The 18,595-nt window shown below is 43.1% G+C and overlaps 1 protein-coding gene across 2 annotated transcripts in view; it reads right to left on the bottom strand.

Moving 5' to 3' along the window:
* Positions 1-5,084: 5,084 nt before the first annotated feature.
* LOC146633059 (serine/threonine-protein kinase BRSK1-like) overlaps positions 5,085-18,595 on the bottom strand; it is a 34,362-nt gene continuing 20,851 nt past the window's right edge. For both annotated transcript variants that reach the window (XM_085351969.1, XM_085351970.1), the window contains 5 exons: positions 18,285-18,408; positions 18,059-18,160; positions 9,077-9,185; positions 5,392-5,481; positions 5,085-5,299 (listed from right to left, as the gene is read on the bottom strand). In XM_085351969.1, the coding sequence (XP_085208095.1) occupies positions 5,085-5,299; positions 5,392-5,481; positions 9,077-9,185; positions 18,059-18,160; positions 18,285-18,408 (640 nt within the window). The remainder of the gene's footprint in view (positions 5,300-5,391; positions 5,482-9,076; positions 9,186-18,058; positions 18,161-18,284; positions 18,409-18,595) is intronic.

Raw genomic sequence — 18,595 nt, forward strand, 5'->3', positions numbered from 1 at the left:
AGTAACGTCCTCTGGGGCTCAAATATGAAGCCAAAGTAGAAGCCCAAAAACTACAGTACCTCAAATGTCCACATCAGTCCCATCGATTTCCATATTAAAATGCAGAATAAACTCATTTACACGGTGGTACAAAAATAAATAAATATTTGTTTTCTTGTTAGCTAATATCCCAGGGGGTGACACTTTATATAACTTGCCCTTACATAATTTCTTAATAATAACATTAAGAATGAATAGGGCTGTTTTGCGACTGGGTTAGGCCTGTAGCCTTTTGCTAGCTATCACCTCAGCTAACTGGAGACACTGTACTGGTATTCTAGAGCAGTTTAACGCAATTATTTGATAAATAACATGGCTTGGCTTTTGTTCAGAGTGAAATTATATTTTATTAGACTGTTAGTAATAATTAAGAAGTAACTGTGTGCAGTGTACCCACAACAGTTACACACAGTCTGTAAATGCACCATGCTAACCAAACATGCCAATTCTTAACTGATAGCTAACTGTTAGCTCAGCAATAGTCATTGGTAGCTCTGAAACAGTAAGATTGTAATTGCTATGTGTATATATTGTTAATATGCAAATGTTCAGCAGGTATAATGCTCACCAAGTTCTTTTTTTTAGATGGGCCTAATAGCATGCTAACATTTACCAGTTAGTTCTAAACACAAAGTGCAGAAAACCACCTAGAATACATGAATTTGGTGCCAAATTACTAAGCCAATTTAGTGGACAAACTGGAATTTTCCCACTCAAATCAATTCAATAATTAAGATAATGATGCTCCTTTTATCCACAAAGACACATATCTAACTGGGCTGAAAAGGACCTTTAATTTGAAAGGCCTTAGCGTGTGTGTTGTACATAGAGACACACAGAAACACGGACTTCTTTGTTACAACAAGTAATTACATAACATTCCAGCAGATTATCATCCTGCTGTCTTTTCGTTTGAGGTCTCAATTAAGAAAAAAAAATTGAACTGAACAAACACCTAAAAGAGGCAAAGACTCAGCACTGAAGGTATTTTATGTGTGTGAAATCTTGGTCTCGCATTATAAAATGGACATCTCTAATGGCAAAAATAATAACAAAATAAATCTAAAGTGCAGAATCACAACATAAAGCTTAAAGGGCTGTTTTGCAGCATTAAAATGTTAGAATTTTAAACAAAAAAACTTTGGACTAATTGTTTAGTTTTTGTCTGCAGTACCAGACATCTAACTAACACTTCCCTGTCTTTATAACCACCTATATCCATTATTGAAAATAATCCAGGAATGCAAATAAATACATACACAAATACATAAATACATTAATAAATAAATAAATAAAATTTTTCAATAAATAGACAAACAAACTATTTCTGCCCTCTTAAATAGTTTCAAAAACGTTTCTTGACATTCACATGGTTGGTGCTATCTTGGTGTTAGACTCTAAAACTTAAAAAACTTAAAAAAACAAAACATACCCATACGCAAAAGCTGGATCAGAGTATAAAAATGAAATACAGTAGAAACCAAAAAAAGCATCTTTCATTCCTTAGATGTGGCTTCATTTTCCTTGCCAGGCAGTTTGTGTACAGAGTCTTTATGACTACAGACACAAAGCAGTTATTTGTAACCTGCCAGTTTTGCATTGTTATCAAAGGAAATGCAGCTGAGGATGGGTTTCTGTTGCCCAGCTGTTGGGCAAAAAAGCAAACAAACACCTGGGTGTCCTGTTTAAAAAGACTTCTTCCACATTTACCTTTAAGAGGACCTATTATGATTTGTATGTCTAGTGTTAAGATATATTAATGCAAACATATTAATGCAATGAACATATGTAAATGTAATGCCAGTGAGCCAAAGGATTTCAGTCAACTCACAGTACAAGTTGACATCAACCAGAATGAGTTTCTTTTCTTCATCTGCTACAGTCATAATTCAGTCAGTACAGTTTACAAGCTCTGGGTCCTGCCCCTCTGCAGGCTTCCAGAAACAAGACAATTGGAAGAAAGTGGGCTTGTAGGGAGGGTCTAAAACAGGGGTGGGCAACTCCAGGCCTTGAGGGCAGGTTTTAGATGTGTCCTTGAACCAACACAGCTGATTTAAATGGCTAGATTAGCTCCTCAACATGTCCCGAAGTTCTCCAGAGGCCTGGTAACGAACTAATCATGTGATTCAGGTGTGTTGACCCAAGGTGAGATCCAAAACCTGCAGGACACCGGCCCTCGAGGCCTGGAATTGCCCACCCCTGGTCTAAAACGACTGAAGGGTTACAGGTAGGATTTTTAAAAGATTAAAGAAATTATATTTTAAAAACTGTAAATCATGCAATGATGCTCTAGTGTTCCAAAGTAGAAATATCATGGTCTGGAAATGAGCATAGAAGTTCCCTGCAAGTCATTTCTTAATTGTCTTTTCTATTGAGGGAGAGGTTTGAATTTTTCTCAGTACAATATTCACATGCACATATATCTGCTGCTCGGTAGAATCAGCGCCCTACCCTGCATATAAAGGTTTAGCAAATATTGAGCTGTAGCTCATTGTATTCTAAATTTATCAAAATGAAATTGTCATATTTGTCCAGCATGTGCTGGCTTGTGTGTAACTTTTAAGAAAGAAATATCAGGAATTTTACAAACCACTTATTAAAAATAACTACAAAAAGGAAATTACATATCTGCTAATTTCAATGATTCTGTTTCAATCTATTTAGGTAACACAGAAAAGGTAGCTAAACTATAAAGCTAGCAGTGTGTACAGCCATCCAAGAATACTGCATGAATGCTAAAATCTGAATAAGGGTGGATAATGTTTTTCCATCGTGTCATCGCTGTCTGAAAACAGCACTGTTCATGCGAAATGGATAAGATAACTGAGTTATTTGCAGCTTTCAGAATTCGGAACTTCATAAATAAAAAAAACAAAAAAACAGTAGATATACGACTCATTTTTCTAAACCAAATTACTTGACTGCCATCTGGTTGCAGTAAAAAGACATGTCAAGCCTAAACTCCTATTGTGTGCGGGATCTCTACGTAAGTAGCCATTTCCAGAATTTATGCCAGCGGGATGGTCAGATGGTGATGTGTAGTCACATTTCAAGGGAGATATACATCAGGTTACATTACAGATTGTAGCACAGTGCTTCAGTAAAGCCTTGATGGATGCTCAATCATCCAAGGAAATCATCCAAAGGAAAGTTAAGCTAAGTTAAACGATTTGCTGATAGTGTGTTTCAAAGTTTAAAGGCTGGCAGTTTCACCAAAATTTTAATGACGATCTGTGTAGGTTCTCACTCATCACCAAGTCATCATTAAGACATGCTACCAACAATCAGAAATTGAAGACAAATTTACTCACAACACTTTTGGGTAGCTGGAGCTGTTTGATTCAAGTTGGCCTTTATAAAGACACGAAAAACAAAAATGGAGAGGATGTGTAGATACATAAACAATCTCTTAGGACCTAATAAGTTCTAAAAATATGTTACTGTAACTTAAGTCAAGCTATCAGGTGAATATTTGTGGGTTTCCAATGTGACCGTATCCTGACGCTGGTTGGACTAACACAGACTTGTGTTAGAGCAAGGACAAAAAAGGAAAAACAGAGAAATGCTGAGAAGCTTAGATAAGACAATCAGCATTTGACAGGTCCACATACTTGCAAGGCCTTCATGTGCAACTGCTGTTTGTGGAAAAGGAGACTGGTTATTTTTAACGCTAAAGCTTCATACTAGCTTTGTCTGAACGCTGGCGTGCACTTTGCCAGGGAACAAAGATTTTGTCACTTCTTTGTTGGAGATCCACTTATGGAAGGTAAAGCTTGATTTAGACTTCTGCAGGAAATCTACATCCTAACTTACGCAGTAACCAGAAACAACCAGAAGGTTGCAGCGTAGGGTTAAAATGGGGTTCCGATTAGGGCGCAAGTTTAAGACGTCATAGCCAGTATGTAGAACAGAACTACGGTGAACAATAAAACCATGTGTATATGGCATGTGAATGTTATATGAGACAAACCTCTTTTAACAAAATATTTCTCCAAGATTGCTTTGGAGGCTTTTCACAACTTGTTCTTCTTTTCTACTACTGAACGGATACTGCTCGACCTCCTGTGTTTATGTATCCACCTTTTTCTCCCCTAGCATTGCCTGTGGTGTGTCCTAGTGTCCTTAAAATGGGGCTAAATCTAACTGGATATCCACTTTTTCTTCTCCTTCATTAAAGGCAATATGGTATCATAGCTTTAAATAAGTGTAATTCAGAAATGACTGTGGGACTTCTCATACACTCAAGCAAGTTGTGTTTGTTGATTAAGATATTCACTTTGCTGTAGGGTTATGTTACATAGCTACATCAGATCCATTGTCAGCACAGCATTAAGTTGGCTAATAATTTAAGAATTAAATCCATTTTCACAACCGAGTCTAAAACAGGACTCTCCCTATAGCTCTTGTTACTTTCATTCCTTAACGCAGCCTTCAATTAGAAACTGATGAGACGAGAGCAGAGATGGTTTCCTGTCATGTTAGGTGATGCTGAAAAGACTTGCTGATTCATGAGACAGCCAGGAAATGAGGAATGAGAATGCCTTGATGCGCTCCGTCACTGACCAACATCTTCGCGAGCCACTCTGACTGACGGGTGGGAACTTGATTGTTGAGTTTGAACAATGTGTTGCATGTGATTGGTCAGTGGGAACTTCATGTGCTTTTTTTTTCGATCCATAGGAACAGGTGAACTAAATTTCTTCTATTTTCATAGTAAAGTGGAGCTTTTTGGACATCATTTGTTTTTAGGCTTGTCCCACCAGGGTGAAGCTATCCTTTAGGGCTAATTAGAGATCAGCTCCAGTAGTCTCCAAAAATATACATTTCTGAGAAAACGAGCCATTTCAGGGGGAAATCTTCATTAAATCCCTAGATCAGCTTCAAGGAAAATCTTCTCCCTTTTTCCATCCCATTGCTTAGGACTAAAAGTATGAAGCAAGGCAGGAAGTAAGGAAATAGGAAAGGAAAGAATGTGGAAAGGACTAAAGAGAGGAAGAGAAAAGGGCCCGGCATAGGGCCCTCACTTCTCTTCCACAACATTCTTTTCAAGGGTGAGCCTGTGTCCCGTTGGACGGCGAGAGTCTGGCCTTGTCTTTCCCCGACCCTCGTCTTTGTAAGACGGCTCCGCTGCTGCTTCCGCTACTGCTCCCCCCGTCTGCCGCATGCTCCCCCTCTCCCCGCTCCGATCCGCTTTCAGATCTCCTGGAGTTCTGACGTGTAGGAGTGCTGGGCTGGCGGGAAAGCTGACCGTTCTTCTCATCTAAACGGCAAGAGGTAAAGTTAGGGAGAGATGAAGTAAAGCTAACAAGCTACTACTCCGTGTGCTGTTGGTGGTGTGTTGGTGCTACTCACCAACCAATGCCTGCACAGAAGGCTGATCATGAGTACTCAGTAACTGAGCTTGAATGGTTTCCACTACCCTTTTGAATCTGCGGCTCGGACCTGAATAGAGGAAAAAAATCAGTATGTCACTTATGAGTTAGTATTTTAGGTAAAAGGACAGTAGTCTAAAAGTCCAATTTCTACTGGGTTTATCCACAGACAGCATAAAAAGTGGAAACAGCTTCTGAGTCAGAACAATAAAGCCGATGTGAAAGCACCTTAAACCTGCACCAGATGACAATATCTCTGGTTGGAAAGCGACTTCCTATCCTTTGGAAGGAATTGAAAAACAGCTTTCTGAACTCGACCTTCGTGAACACTTACCTGCTGAGTTTATGGGTTCAGTAACTCATTTTGGGTCATGTTTGGCCCACCCAAACCTTTAATCAAAACTCTGATCATCACACATGGAGAATATGAAGTATTTCTTTGTATTTTCAGTAATACAGTTTGATCTTCTGATCATTTACTTGTTGAACTGCGCCATTACATGCTTGACCGTTCTTTCCTATGAGGAGATATCCAAGATGAAAAACAGGTCAAAAACAGGAGTGTTGGTAGCAAGAACCAAATGGATGAATTTGTTTTATTAGATGAGTTTCTCCTGTAAGGCTTTCCTAGTATATCTAAGCTAAATACCAAAACCTAGATGAGAATACCTTTATCCCTTTTTATTTATCCAAAACAATAATTAAAAAAAGAAAAGACAAATCCTCCAAGTATCAATAAGTTCTTAATATGCAGACCCACATGGAATACCTTCATTGCCCACTAGAGGGGCTCAGCTATTAAGTAAATTCTTGGCATATCTCAGCATGATGTGTGTGACAAGTGGAGGACAAAAGAAGAGGCAGCAGGCCTAAAAGCTATCTATAGCAGATGAACAGTATGTGAAAGTCATGACCTTAAGAAACAGGAAGAAATCCAGCAAAGACCTGGCACAGGACCTGAGAGCTGAACTGCCCTTCAGTTGATCATCAGAAATGATCTCAGTGGAAGGGAAACAGGGCTGAGGTTGGCCAAATTACACAGGAAGTATCTTGATGCATGCTCAGTCATCCAGGTAAGTAAATCTCCAAAAGTTGATTCTGTTCATCTGGACGTAGCATTTTGTGGGAAAAACTTCTTCAGTCTCAGCTGACTGCAGGTTTCCGATCTTATAAACAGTACATTTGCATAATGACTGAAACCAGCCGACTGAAAGAACAATGGGCTGGGAGGTCAGTTCCTTAATCTTAATTATGCAAATTCTCATGACCACTGACCAAAACCCACTGATCAAAGCCCACTGATCAATGGCCATGAGTCCCATTCACAGAGAGTTGGGGAATGGCTGCAATCACAGCATTGTAAGATGGTGACAGATGGACCCTTAGGCCCCTCCTCGATTCAGAGATGGTCTTTCCCTTTTCACGTAAATGGCCTCCTTGACTCCGCCCTCAAACCAGCGTTCCTCCCTGTCCAGGATGTTACATCCTCATCATTGAAAGAGTGTCCACTGGCCTGTAGGTGTAAAGACTGCAGAGTCCTGGCCTGACGAGGTAGCTCTTCTGTGTTGTGCCATCCGCTTCGCCAGAGGTTGTTTGGTTTCCCCGATGTATAAATCCTGGCAATCCTCCTGGCACTTAACAGCGTACACTATGTTACTCTGTTTGTGTCGGGGGACCCAATCTTTGGGGTGGACCAATTTTTGGCGCAGCGTGTTTTGGGGTTTAAAAGCCACAGAGACCCGGTGTTTAGAAAAAATGTGTCTCAACTCAGCTTTCTTTAGGAGCCTTTCCTGCTTTGAAAAAGTCCAGCTGGGATAACCACATTTACTCAGGGCCTTCCTGATGTTCTTCTGCCTCCCTGGCTGCTGTGTCAGTGGGGCTGGTGTTCGCTCTGTGTTGTAGCGTCCTGATGACACCCAGTTTGTGCTCCAGTGGATGATGAGAGTCAAACCTTAAATACTGATCCGTATGTGTAGGTTTACGGTACACGTCAGCTTTTAGATGTCCTCCATTACTGATGGAAATCTCACAGTCTAAGAAGGCTAACCTGCCACTTTTCATATCCTCCCTGGTGAATTTGATGGGTCGGTCCACTGAGTTAATGTGATCCGTGACATGTAGTACGTCCTGAGATTTGATTTTCACCCAGGTGTCATCCACATATCTGAACCAATGGCTTGGTGGTGTTCCAGGGTAGCATAGCAAAGCCCTCTTTTCCACTTCTTCCATGTACAAATTGGCCACGATGGGTGAAACTGGGGAGCCCATGGCACACCCATGTTTCTGCCTGTGGAACTGACCCCTGTATGTGAAGTAGGTGGAATGAAGACACAGTTCCAAAAGCAAACACACTTGGTCGATGCTGAGAGTGGTCCTGTTGCTGAGGTTGGTGTCATCCTGTAATCTCTTACGGACTACTACTACTGTTTATAATATTTGGGGAAACCTGCAGTCAGCTGAGACTGAAGAAGTCACTTGGATGAGTGACGAAACGTTTCTCCCACAAAACGCTACGTCCAGATGAACAACATTCAACAATCAACATTTGGAGATACACAGGAACTGGACTGAAAGTCAGTACTAACACGTCTTTGTCAACATGTGCTGAGAAGGTTAGCAGAAAGGTACAACAGTGACAGTACTATCTGGAAAGTGTCTGATTAGATGTCTAATGGCTTCATTTTTCAGCATGACAATAATACTAAACACACTTCCAATCCAGTAAAAACATAACCTGGATAGAAAAACGCACAATGGAACACAATCGGTTATGGATTGGCCTCCCCAGAGCCGCGTGGGATCATCTTGACAGAGGACAGAACAAAAGGCAGCCAACATCCAAAGAAGAGCTTTGAATGTCCTTCAAGAACCTTGGAGAACTATTCCTGAGGACTACTTAATAAAGAAATAAGGAGAAAACATGCCTGAGAGTTCAAAGTATGTTGAAGAATAAAGGTGGTCCTACCAAATACCGTCTGTCAAGCTCAACTGCACATCACTGCACACATCTTCTGATTTCCACAGCAAAATCTAAAGACTTTAGTTAGCACTGTATTTTCCTCTGTTAGCTGATAAATCAGGTGCTGTTATTGGCTCAAACATGATGATGTCAGACCCAGTTTAAGTGTTTGTGATCGTTTCAGTAATTTTCTCTATCTTGTATTTGTCACCTTTAGGAATGCAGTCAACCATCCTCACAGTGGATTCAAACAGATTGTGAAGGAATGAAATAACACATGCATATAACAGAGAGTAATACAGTTTCATTAGTGTCAGCCTTGCTGTTTCTTGCTCCGAACGCTGTAGATCTTCTAGGAAAACAAGCTGGGCTTTTATTGTGAAGCAGCTGCAACAAAAATAGTGTATTTTCCAATGTGTTCATCACTGACAGTGACTTCTCATCTAATACTATAAATCTTAAACTATAAAACGAGACGTTTTTCCTCCATTGGTTGAATATTAAATTTGTTTTAGACGTATCACATGGCTAATTTCCCCCCTTTTCCCCTTGTTTAACCAAACCTTAACTCACAGAGGTTCTGCTTTAATCTGCTGAATGGGTGAGGTTGCAGAAACTGAAGTATGCCCCTGACACAGTGCAGCATTCATTTGCATCTGTCTGGTAACTCCTCACATGTGGAAGCGTTAGGACTCTGGTCTCCTACCTGATATTAAAGTGAAGGTCACGCTGTAAATGCCCAGCTCTCGTCTCCCTTCTCTCTCTGCTCGTTCCCTCTCTCGCTCCCTCTCTCCCTCAGAGAAAGCGATGTCCACCTACGGGAGGAAAAGGACTCTGTAAATCAAAGCGCCCACGTAATTGCTGCATTTTTGAAAACGCTCACTTTCTTTGTCATTGGAAATTTTCAAATTCTACACATAGTGACACCAGATTACCTCGGCTAAAGAGTTTGTAAAATAAACCGAGCAACCTTCAGCCGTACTCCATGGAAGATTAGACTATAACATTTTTTTTATTAATTTTAATTATTATTTTCAATTAAAATACAGGCAGACAAAGACTTTCAGTGGTTTACCACTTTACATATGAATAACATTTCTGATCTGTACACTGTGTAAGGCAGTATTTGTGTGTTATCAAAATAATAGGTCCGACTCAGCTGGGTTTGTGTTAAATAAAACCAAATTTAGTGCCTGCTTCATTCAGCACTATCAGCTGCTTGTGGGCCACACGGGTCCCTGAGGGTAATCACCTGCTACAGCTCCATGACAAATACATACCGTTACTTAGAACATGAAGGTGACATTACTGTACTGTAGTACATTTGATGCTTTTCTTTATATGATCTTCAGTATATTATAAGACCTCTTCGAGTACACTGCAGCTCCCAGTTCTTTGATAAAAGCCTGAATAATGAACGCCATTACCAGGTGTGTTGACCCAGGGTGATATCTAAAACCTGCAGGACACCGGCTCTCGAGGCCTGGAGTTCCACACCCCTGCTCTAGTGCTTGGTTTAGACTTCTTGTTGGTCTGATTGTCTTTACTTGTTTTCATCTGTAGCTTGTTCCCCAGTTGTCTCCTCTCATACAGGGAGTGCAGAATTATTAGGCAAATGAGTATTTTGTCCACATCATCCTCTTCATGCATGTTGTCTTACTCCAAGCTGTATAGGCTCGAAAGCCTACTACCAATTAAGCATATTAGGTGATGTGCATCTCTGTAATGAGAAGGGGTGTGGTCTAATGACATCAACACCCTATATCAGGTGTGCATAATTATTAGGCAACGTCCTTTCCTTTGGCAAAATGGGTCAAAAGAAGGACTTGACAGGCTCAGAAAAGTCAAAAATAGTGAGATATCTTGCAGAGGGATGCAGCAGTCTCAAAATTACAAAGCTTCTGAAGCGTGATCATCGAACAATCAAGCGTTTCATTCAAAATAGTCAACAGGGTCGCAAGAAGCGTTATTATTATTATTCTGACTCCAAGATGGCGCCGCGTATGGATGCCCTGGTGCTTCAGTGCGTTACTTTTGTCTTGTTTTTGTGCATTTCTTCTGTGTCTGGGAACTCCTCTGGATACTCGTACACCAGAGAAGAGCTCCTTAACTGCAGGACTACAACGCCTGTGGATTTACTTCCAATATTTGTCGCATCTGCGGCAGATTTACTGCTGACTCTGATCAGGAAAGTGAGACGTCGAAAGAGAGGTAAGCGAGCCGGCGTACTCGTGCGTTTGAGGAAACGCGGACTGAGAACGGCCCTTCCTGGGATCTTCCTTTCTAATGTACGCTCACTCTGGAATAAGATAGACGAACTGGCCCTGATGAGAAGCATGAACAGAGACTTTGCCTCCTCCTGTGTCTTATGTTTTACGGAGTCGTGGCTCAGTGAGGACATCCCGGACTGCGCGCTCAAGCTGGAGGGCTTTCATCTGCTGCGCGCGGACCGGCAGGCCTCTCTCTCCGGTAAAACCAAAGGTGGAGGTGTCTGCTTCTACATCAATAGTGGCTGGTGCACAGATGTAACAGTGATTGCTCAGCACTGCTCTCCCTCTCTGGAATATCTTTTTATTCACTGCAAACCGTTTTATTCTCCGCGGGAGTTTGCTTCATTCATCCTGGCCGCTGTTTACATCCCGCCAGACGCGGATGCGCGAGCAGCTCAGTGCGCACTCGCAGAGCAGATTCTCCACACGGAGCGGACATACCCGGACTCTCTCATCATTGCTCTTGGGGACTTTAACAAAGCCAATCTGAGCCATGAGCTTCCGAAATACAAGCAGTATATTAAATGCCCGACCAGAGAGGAGAGGACATTGGACCACTGCTACAGCACGATCAGCGGGGCCTATCGCGCGGTGCCGCGCGCTTCACTCGGACTTTCTGATCACGTCATGATCCACCTAATCCCCGCGTACAGACAGAGGCTGAAGCTCTCCAAACCTGTCGTGAGGACCAAAAAACTGTGGAGCAACGAGGCTGTGGAGGAGCTTCGCACGTGTTTGGAGACCACAGACTGGGACACAATGAAGGCTGCTTCTAACAGCTTGGACGAGTTTACGGACACTGTCACCTCCTATATCCACTTCTGTGAGGACAGCATTGTGCCATCACGCACCAGGGTGAGTTATAACAATGACAAACCCTGGTTTACTCCTAAACTCAAAAAGCTGTGGCTGGAAAAGAGTAAGGCGTTCAGAAGCGGAGACAGGGACTGCTACAGAGAGGCCAAGTACAGGTTCACTAAAGAAGTGGACATTGCCAAACATCAGCACTCTGAGAAGATGCAGCAGCAGATCTCAGAGAATGACTCGGCCTCTGTGTGGAAAGGTTTTAGGAATATCACAAACTACAAGCCTAAAACCCCCCACTCCACTGATGACTTGCTCTTAGCCAACACCCTTAACGACTTCTACTGTCGTTTTGACGAGCCATCAGGCAGCCTTCACACCTCCAACGACCCCAACAATAGAGGCACTTTGGACACTCATTCCCCCACCTCTCCCCCCTCCATAGAGCCATCACCACCTTCAAACTGTTCACCTGCAACACCCGCCCCCTCACCCCACACAAAAGAGGATTTCACACCACCTCCTCCGACCACAACTCTTCATATTCATGAAGAAGGTGTGAGGAAGCAGTTTAAGAGTCTGAATGCTCGGAAAGCTCCCGGCCCAGACGGTGTGTCTCCTGCCACCCTCAGACACTGTGCAAACGAGCTGGCCCCAGTGTTTTCTGGCATCTTCAACTCCTCACTGCAGGCATGTCATGTGCCTGCCTGCTTCAAGTCCTCTACCATAATCCCTGTCCCCAAGAAACCTAGGATCACTGGACTAAATGACTACAGACCCGTGGCTCTGACATCTGTGGTCATGAAGTCATTTGAGCGCCTAGTTCTCTCCCATCTCAAGACCCTCACGGCCCCCCTCCTGGACCCCCTGCAGTTTGCATATAGAGCCAACAGGTCTGTAGACGACGCCATCAACATGGCCCTACACTTCATCCTGCAGCATCTGGACTCCCCAGGAACCTACGCCAGGATCCTGTTTGTGGACTTCAGCTCTGCCTTCAACACCATCCTTCCAGACCATCTCCGAGGCAAGCTTTCCCAGATGAATGTGCCTGATCCCATCTGCCGGTGGATCACTGACTTCCTGACGGACAGGAAGCAGCATGTGAGGCTGGGGAAGAATGTCTCGGACTCCCGGACCATCAGCACCGGCTCCCCTCAGGGCTGTGTTCTTTCTCCTCTGCTCTTCTCCCTGTACACCAACTGCTGCACCTCCACCCACCAGTCTGTCAAGCTAATCAAGTTCGCAGATGACACCACCGTCATTGGGCTCATCTCTGACGGGGATGAGTCTGCCTACAGGAGGGAGGTTGAACGTCTGGTGTCTTGGTGCAGCCACAACAACCTGGTGCTGAATGCCCAGAAGACAGTGGAGATTATTGTGGACTTCAGGAAGCACACAGCTCCACTCCCCCCCATCATCCTGACTGACACCCCCATCACCTCTGTGGACTCATTCCGCTTCCTGGGTACCACCATCACCCAGGACCTGAAGTGGGAGCCCACCATCACCTCCGTCATCAAGAAAGCCCAGCAGAGGATGCACTTCCTGAGGCAGCTGAAGAAATTCAACCTGCCAACACGGACGATGATGCAATTCTACACTGCAATCATCGAGTCCATCCTCACCTCCTCCATCACCGTGTGGTACGCTGGAGCCACTATCAGGGACAAACAGAGACTGCAGCGTGTTGTGCGCTCTGCTGAGAAGGTGATTGGCTGCAGACTCCCATCTCTGCAGGACCTGTACACCTCCAGGACACTGCGGCGTGCAGCCCGGATCTCAGCTGACCCTTCTCACCCTGGACACAGTCTGTTTGACCTGCTCCCCTCAGGCAGGAGGCTCCGGTCCATTCGCACCAGAACCTCTCGCCACAAGAACAGTTTCTTCCCCTCTGCTGTTGGACACATGAACAATAACCGTATGACTGTTCCCACCACTAACACATGACCCTACGCTGTGTCACTGCATCATTTCATGTCTGGCACTGATCACCACCTGCACTCATGTATATATCTTTCTACGTAGCACTCATAATTCTTATTCTCATGTATATATGTTTGGCACTGATCACCACCTGCACTCATGTATATATCTTTCTACGTAGCACTCATAATTCTTATTCTCATGTATATATGTTTGGCACTGATCACCACCTGCACTCATGTATATATCTTTCTACGTAGCACTCATAATTCTTATTCTCATGTATATATCTCTTGTATATCTCATGCACATATCTTTCTTTCTACATAGCACTTTAATTCTTATTGTCTGCACTGAAGCACCGCAGCAATTTCCTAATGTTGTAAACCTCAACATCTGGCAATAAACCCATTCTGATTCTGATTCTGATTCTGAAAAACCAAGGCGCAAAATAACTGCCCATGAACTGAGAAAAGTCAAGCGTGCAGCTGCCAAGATGCCACTTGCCACCAGTTTGGCCATATTTCAGAGCTGCAACATCACTGGAGTGCCCAAAAGCACAAGGTGTGCAATACTCAGAGACATGGCCAAGGTAAGAAAGGCTGAAAGACGACCACCACTGAACAAGACACACAAGCTGAAACGTCAAGACTGGGCCAAGAAATATCTCAAGACTGGTTTTTTTAAGGTTTTATGGACTGATGAAATGAGAGTGAGTCTTGATGGGCCAGATGGATGGGCCCGTGGCTGGATTGGTAAAGGGCAGAGAGCTCCAGTCCCACTCAGACGCCAGCAAGGTGGAGGTGGAGTACTGGTCTGGGCTGGTATCATCAAAGATGAGCTTGTGGGGCCTTTTCGGGTTGAGGATGGAGTCAAGCTCAACTCCCAGTCCTACTGCCAGTTTCTGGAAGACACCTTCTTCAAGCAGTGGTACAGGAAGAAGTCTGCATCCTTCAAGAAAAACATGATTTTCATGCAGGACAATGCTCCATCACACGCGTCTAAGTACTCCACAGCGTGGCTGGCAAGAAAGGGTATAAAAGAAGAAAAACTAATGACATGGCCTCCTTGTTCACCTGATCTGAACCCCATTGAGAACCTGTGGTCCATCATCAAATGTGAGATTTACAAGGAGGGAAAACAGTACACCTCTCTGAACAGTGTCTGGGAGGCTGTGGTTGCTGCTGCATGCAATGTTGATGGTGAACAGATCAAAACACTGACAGAATCCATGGATGGCAGGCTTTTGAGTGTCCTTGCAAAGAAAGGTGGCTATATTGGTCGCTGATTTGTTTTTGTTTTGTTTTTGAATGTCAGAAATGTATATTTGTGAATGTGGAGATGTTATATTGGTGTCACTGGTAAAAATAAATCATTGAAATGGGTATATATTTGTTTTTTGTTAAGTTGCCTAATAATTATGCACAGTAATAGTCACCTGCACACACAGATATCCCCCTAAAATAGCTAAAACTAAAAACAAACTAAAAACTACTTCCACAAACATTCAGCTTTGATATTAATGAGTTTTTTGGGTTCATTGAGAACATGGTTGTTGTTCAATAATAAAATTATTCCTCAGAAATACAACTTGCCTAATAATTCTGCACTCCCTGTAGTCCCGTCTACCCTATTTCCTTTGATGAAGCATCTGTGTATCTCTCCTAGTGTATTCTCTGTAAATGACGATTTTTTTATTTCTTTTTTTAAAATTTTTTGGATATCTGTTTCTTGCTTTTTGTTATTTTCTCTGCCTTGACTCCAGCATTTGGGTCCTTCGTTCTATAAATTGGCTAGCTAGCTAGTTTCACTCGTTTTAACAAGTCGGCATCGCATCTTACTTCGTCTGTCACATAAGGCCTCCACTTCAAAATAGGTTAATTTTGCTCTGTTTTGGTTCATTCATAGAGCCAAATATTTGTCCTTTGTTCACATTTACATTTTAGTTTTACATCTACTTAGTTTACAGGGGTGTCCAAAATCATAGCATCAGGCTGCTTTTGTAGACCGATTACATCACAGTGACGCGACGAAGGCTGTCCAAATTCGAAGACTCCTCCAAATGCGTCCTTCATTTCCCCATTTTTGAAGGATGGGTCGGTGTATCCTTCGTGGCCCAACCTATCCCAGAATGCATAGCGCAGCCAATTCCAGTTTCCAACAATGGCGGCAGCTACAGTGGGGCAAAAAAGTATTTAGTCAGCCACCGATTGTGCAAGTTCCCCCACTTAAAATGATGACAGAGGTCAGTAATTTGCACCAGAGGTACACTTCAACTGTGAGAGACAGAATGTGAAAAAAAAATCCATGAATCCACATGGTAGGATTTGTAAAGAATTTATTCGTAAATTAGGGTGGAAAATAAGTATTTGGTCACCTCAAACAAGGAAAATCTCTGGCTCTCAGAGACCTGTAACGTCTTCTGTAAGAAGCTTTTCTGTCCCCCACTCGTTACCTGTATGAATGGCACCTGTTTGAACTCATCATCTGTATAAAAGACACCTGTCCACAGCCTCAAACAGTCAGACTCCAAACTCCGCCATGGCCAAGACCAAAGAGCTTTCGAAGGACACCAGGAAAAGTATTGTAGACCTGCACCAGACTGGGAAGAGTGAATCTACAATAGGCAAGCAGCTTGGTGTGAAAAAATCAACTGTGGGAGCAATCATCAGAAAATGGAATACATACAAGACCACTGATAATCTCCCTCGATCTGGGGCTCCACGCAAGATCTCATCCCGTGGGGTCAAAATGATCATGAGAACGGTGAGCAAAGATCCCAGAACCACACGGGGGGACCTGGTGAATGACCTGCAGAGAGCTGGGACCAAAGTAACAAAGGTCACCATCAGTAACACACTACAACGGCAGGGAATCAAATCCCGCAGTGCCAGACGTGTTCCGCTGCTGAAGCCAGTGCATGTCCAGGCCCGTCTGAAGTTTGCCAGAGAGCACATGGATGATACAGCAGAGGATTGGGAGAATGTCATGTGGTCAGATGAAACCAAAGTAGACCTTTTTGGTATAAACTCAACTCGTCGTGTTTGGAGGAAGAAGAATACTGAGTTGCATCCCAAGAACACCATACCTACTGTGAAGCATGGGGGTGGAAACATCATGCTATGGGGCTGGTTTTCTGCCAAGGGGACAGGACGACTGATCCGTGTTAAGGACAGAATGAATGGGGCCATGTATCATGAGATTTTGAGCCAAAACCTCCTTCCATCAGTGAGAACTTTGAAGATGAAACGAGGCTGGGTCTTCCAACATGACAATGATCCAAAACACACCGCCCGGGCAACAAAGGAGTGGCTCCGTAAGAAGCATTTGAAAGTCCTGGAGTGGCCTAGCCAGTCTCCAGACCTCAACCCCATAGAAAATCTGTGGCGGGAGTTGAAAGTCCGTGTTGCTCGGCGACAGCCCCAAAACATCACTGCTCTTGAGAAGATCTGCATGGAGGAATGGGCCAAAATACCAGCTACTGTGTGTGCAAACCTGGTAAAGACCTATAGTAAATGTTTGACCTCTGTTATTGCCAACAAAGGTTATGTTACAAAGTATTGAGTTGTTGTTGTTGTTGTTTTGTTATTGACCAAATACTTATTTTCCACCCTGATTTACGAATAAATTCTTTACAAATCCTACCATGTGGATTCATGGATTTTTCTTTCACATTCTGTCTCTCACAGTTGAAGTGTACCTCTGGTGCAAATTACTGACCTCTGTCATCATTTTAGGTGGGGGAACTTGCACAATCGGTGGCTGACTAAATACTTTTTTGCCCCACTGTACTTAGTTTTAATATTACTCTTATTATTCTTTCTGGGTCACAAAATAAACTTTTAAGATATTTTCAGGCAAGAATGTAGCTGTGTAAACTTCAAATATCTGCTCTGTTTATCAAGACACCACATATTTGCATATAATGCTCCGACAGTTTCGGAGACGTCTGTTACCCACCAGCTTGATAGCTAGCCAGGGCGAGTAAAGCGAACTCCCGGCACATCGTTTCAAACCCCCCATGGGGGTAAACTCTGGGTAAACAGGATATATGAGTCACTTAGATAACTTAAAAATGTCATTGTTTGGCTTTTTTCAGTGTTTTATTTGTTCATGAGTAAATCGGTTTGGCTGTGATTAAAGTTATAGTTTTCACACAGCTGAATAAATGTCAAACGGAAAACTGACTAAACAGAAGTGTGAGATGGTCGAGGATTTCCGCCAGTGTCCTGTTTCTTATATTTTAGATAGCAAGGAGCAGACGGCTGAGTTTATTAAACTCCACCGAGACAGTGGTGACGCAAAACTGAAGACTAGACCCATTTCACAGCCGCTCACTTACGGCCTACCCGGCCTTCGGAGGACCCGGTCCACGTAGACCATGAAGGCCGGGTCCTCAGAAGGATGCAGCCTATGAATTTGGACAACCCCTACATCTACCATCTAGACCACTCACTGTACATTTACATCCCTCAAAGCTTCTTTTGAAAAAAGTGTTAAACAAAGATCCACAAATGGGGTTTTAAGTACTTTTATAACCCTCAATTCTTTTAAGGAAGGAGTATTTCCACCAAAAGGTTTTAGAACTTCAAAGCGTTCATCAAAAGTGCTTATTCCTTACAAGACTGACTGACAACATGCAAAACACTTCTGTTAGAGCTGAGGAGGTAATAAGAACGGAGTAATACTTGGAATTTGACAGGTTTCTGGAAGACAGAAGGACCACCAGAGGACTTGTATTCTGCCCGGAAACTATTCTGAGACACCACACTGTGGCAGAGGGATGGGATCTGCAGAAGACAAAGAAAAAAGTGATGCCAAGTTATGACGATCGAATCTCAAATTTGTGCGTTTAACACCGCCGTGGGAATCGTACTAATATGTCGAAGCTTATCTAAGTTTGTCTGCACTCACGGAGAGAAAAGCTTGGACGATGTCAGCCTTGATAGAGCTGAGCGGCTTGTCTCTGATCAAGACAAAGATCTGCTCCTCTTTCTCCAGCGTGATGAAGTTACCAAACCAGGACCGCTTCACCAGCCTGCAAATTAATCAGATTAGTTTCAGTCACACGTTTTATACAGTACAAATAGAAAAATAATGGCTCACTCATCCATAAGCACTGACACAGCACAGAGATTAAAGGTTAAATTCACTAAAAATGGACAAGAAAGCACAACTACAACCAAGTCAGTCGATAACACAGTAATATCACACGTCACAGTGGA

Source organism: Diplotaxodon limnothrissa, linkage group LG4 (assembly GCF_057381915.1).
Source record: "Diplotaxodon limnothrissa isolate DT_005_m linkage group LG4, D_limnothrissa_male_GT1.1, whole genome shotgun sequence".
Lineage (NCBI taxonomy): Eukaryota > Metazoa > Chordata > Actinopteri > Cichliformes > Cichlidae > Diplotaxodon > Diplotaxodon limnothrissa.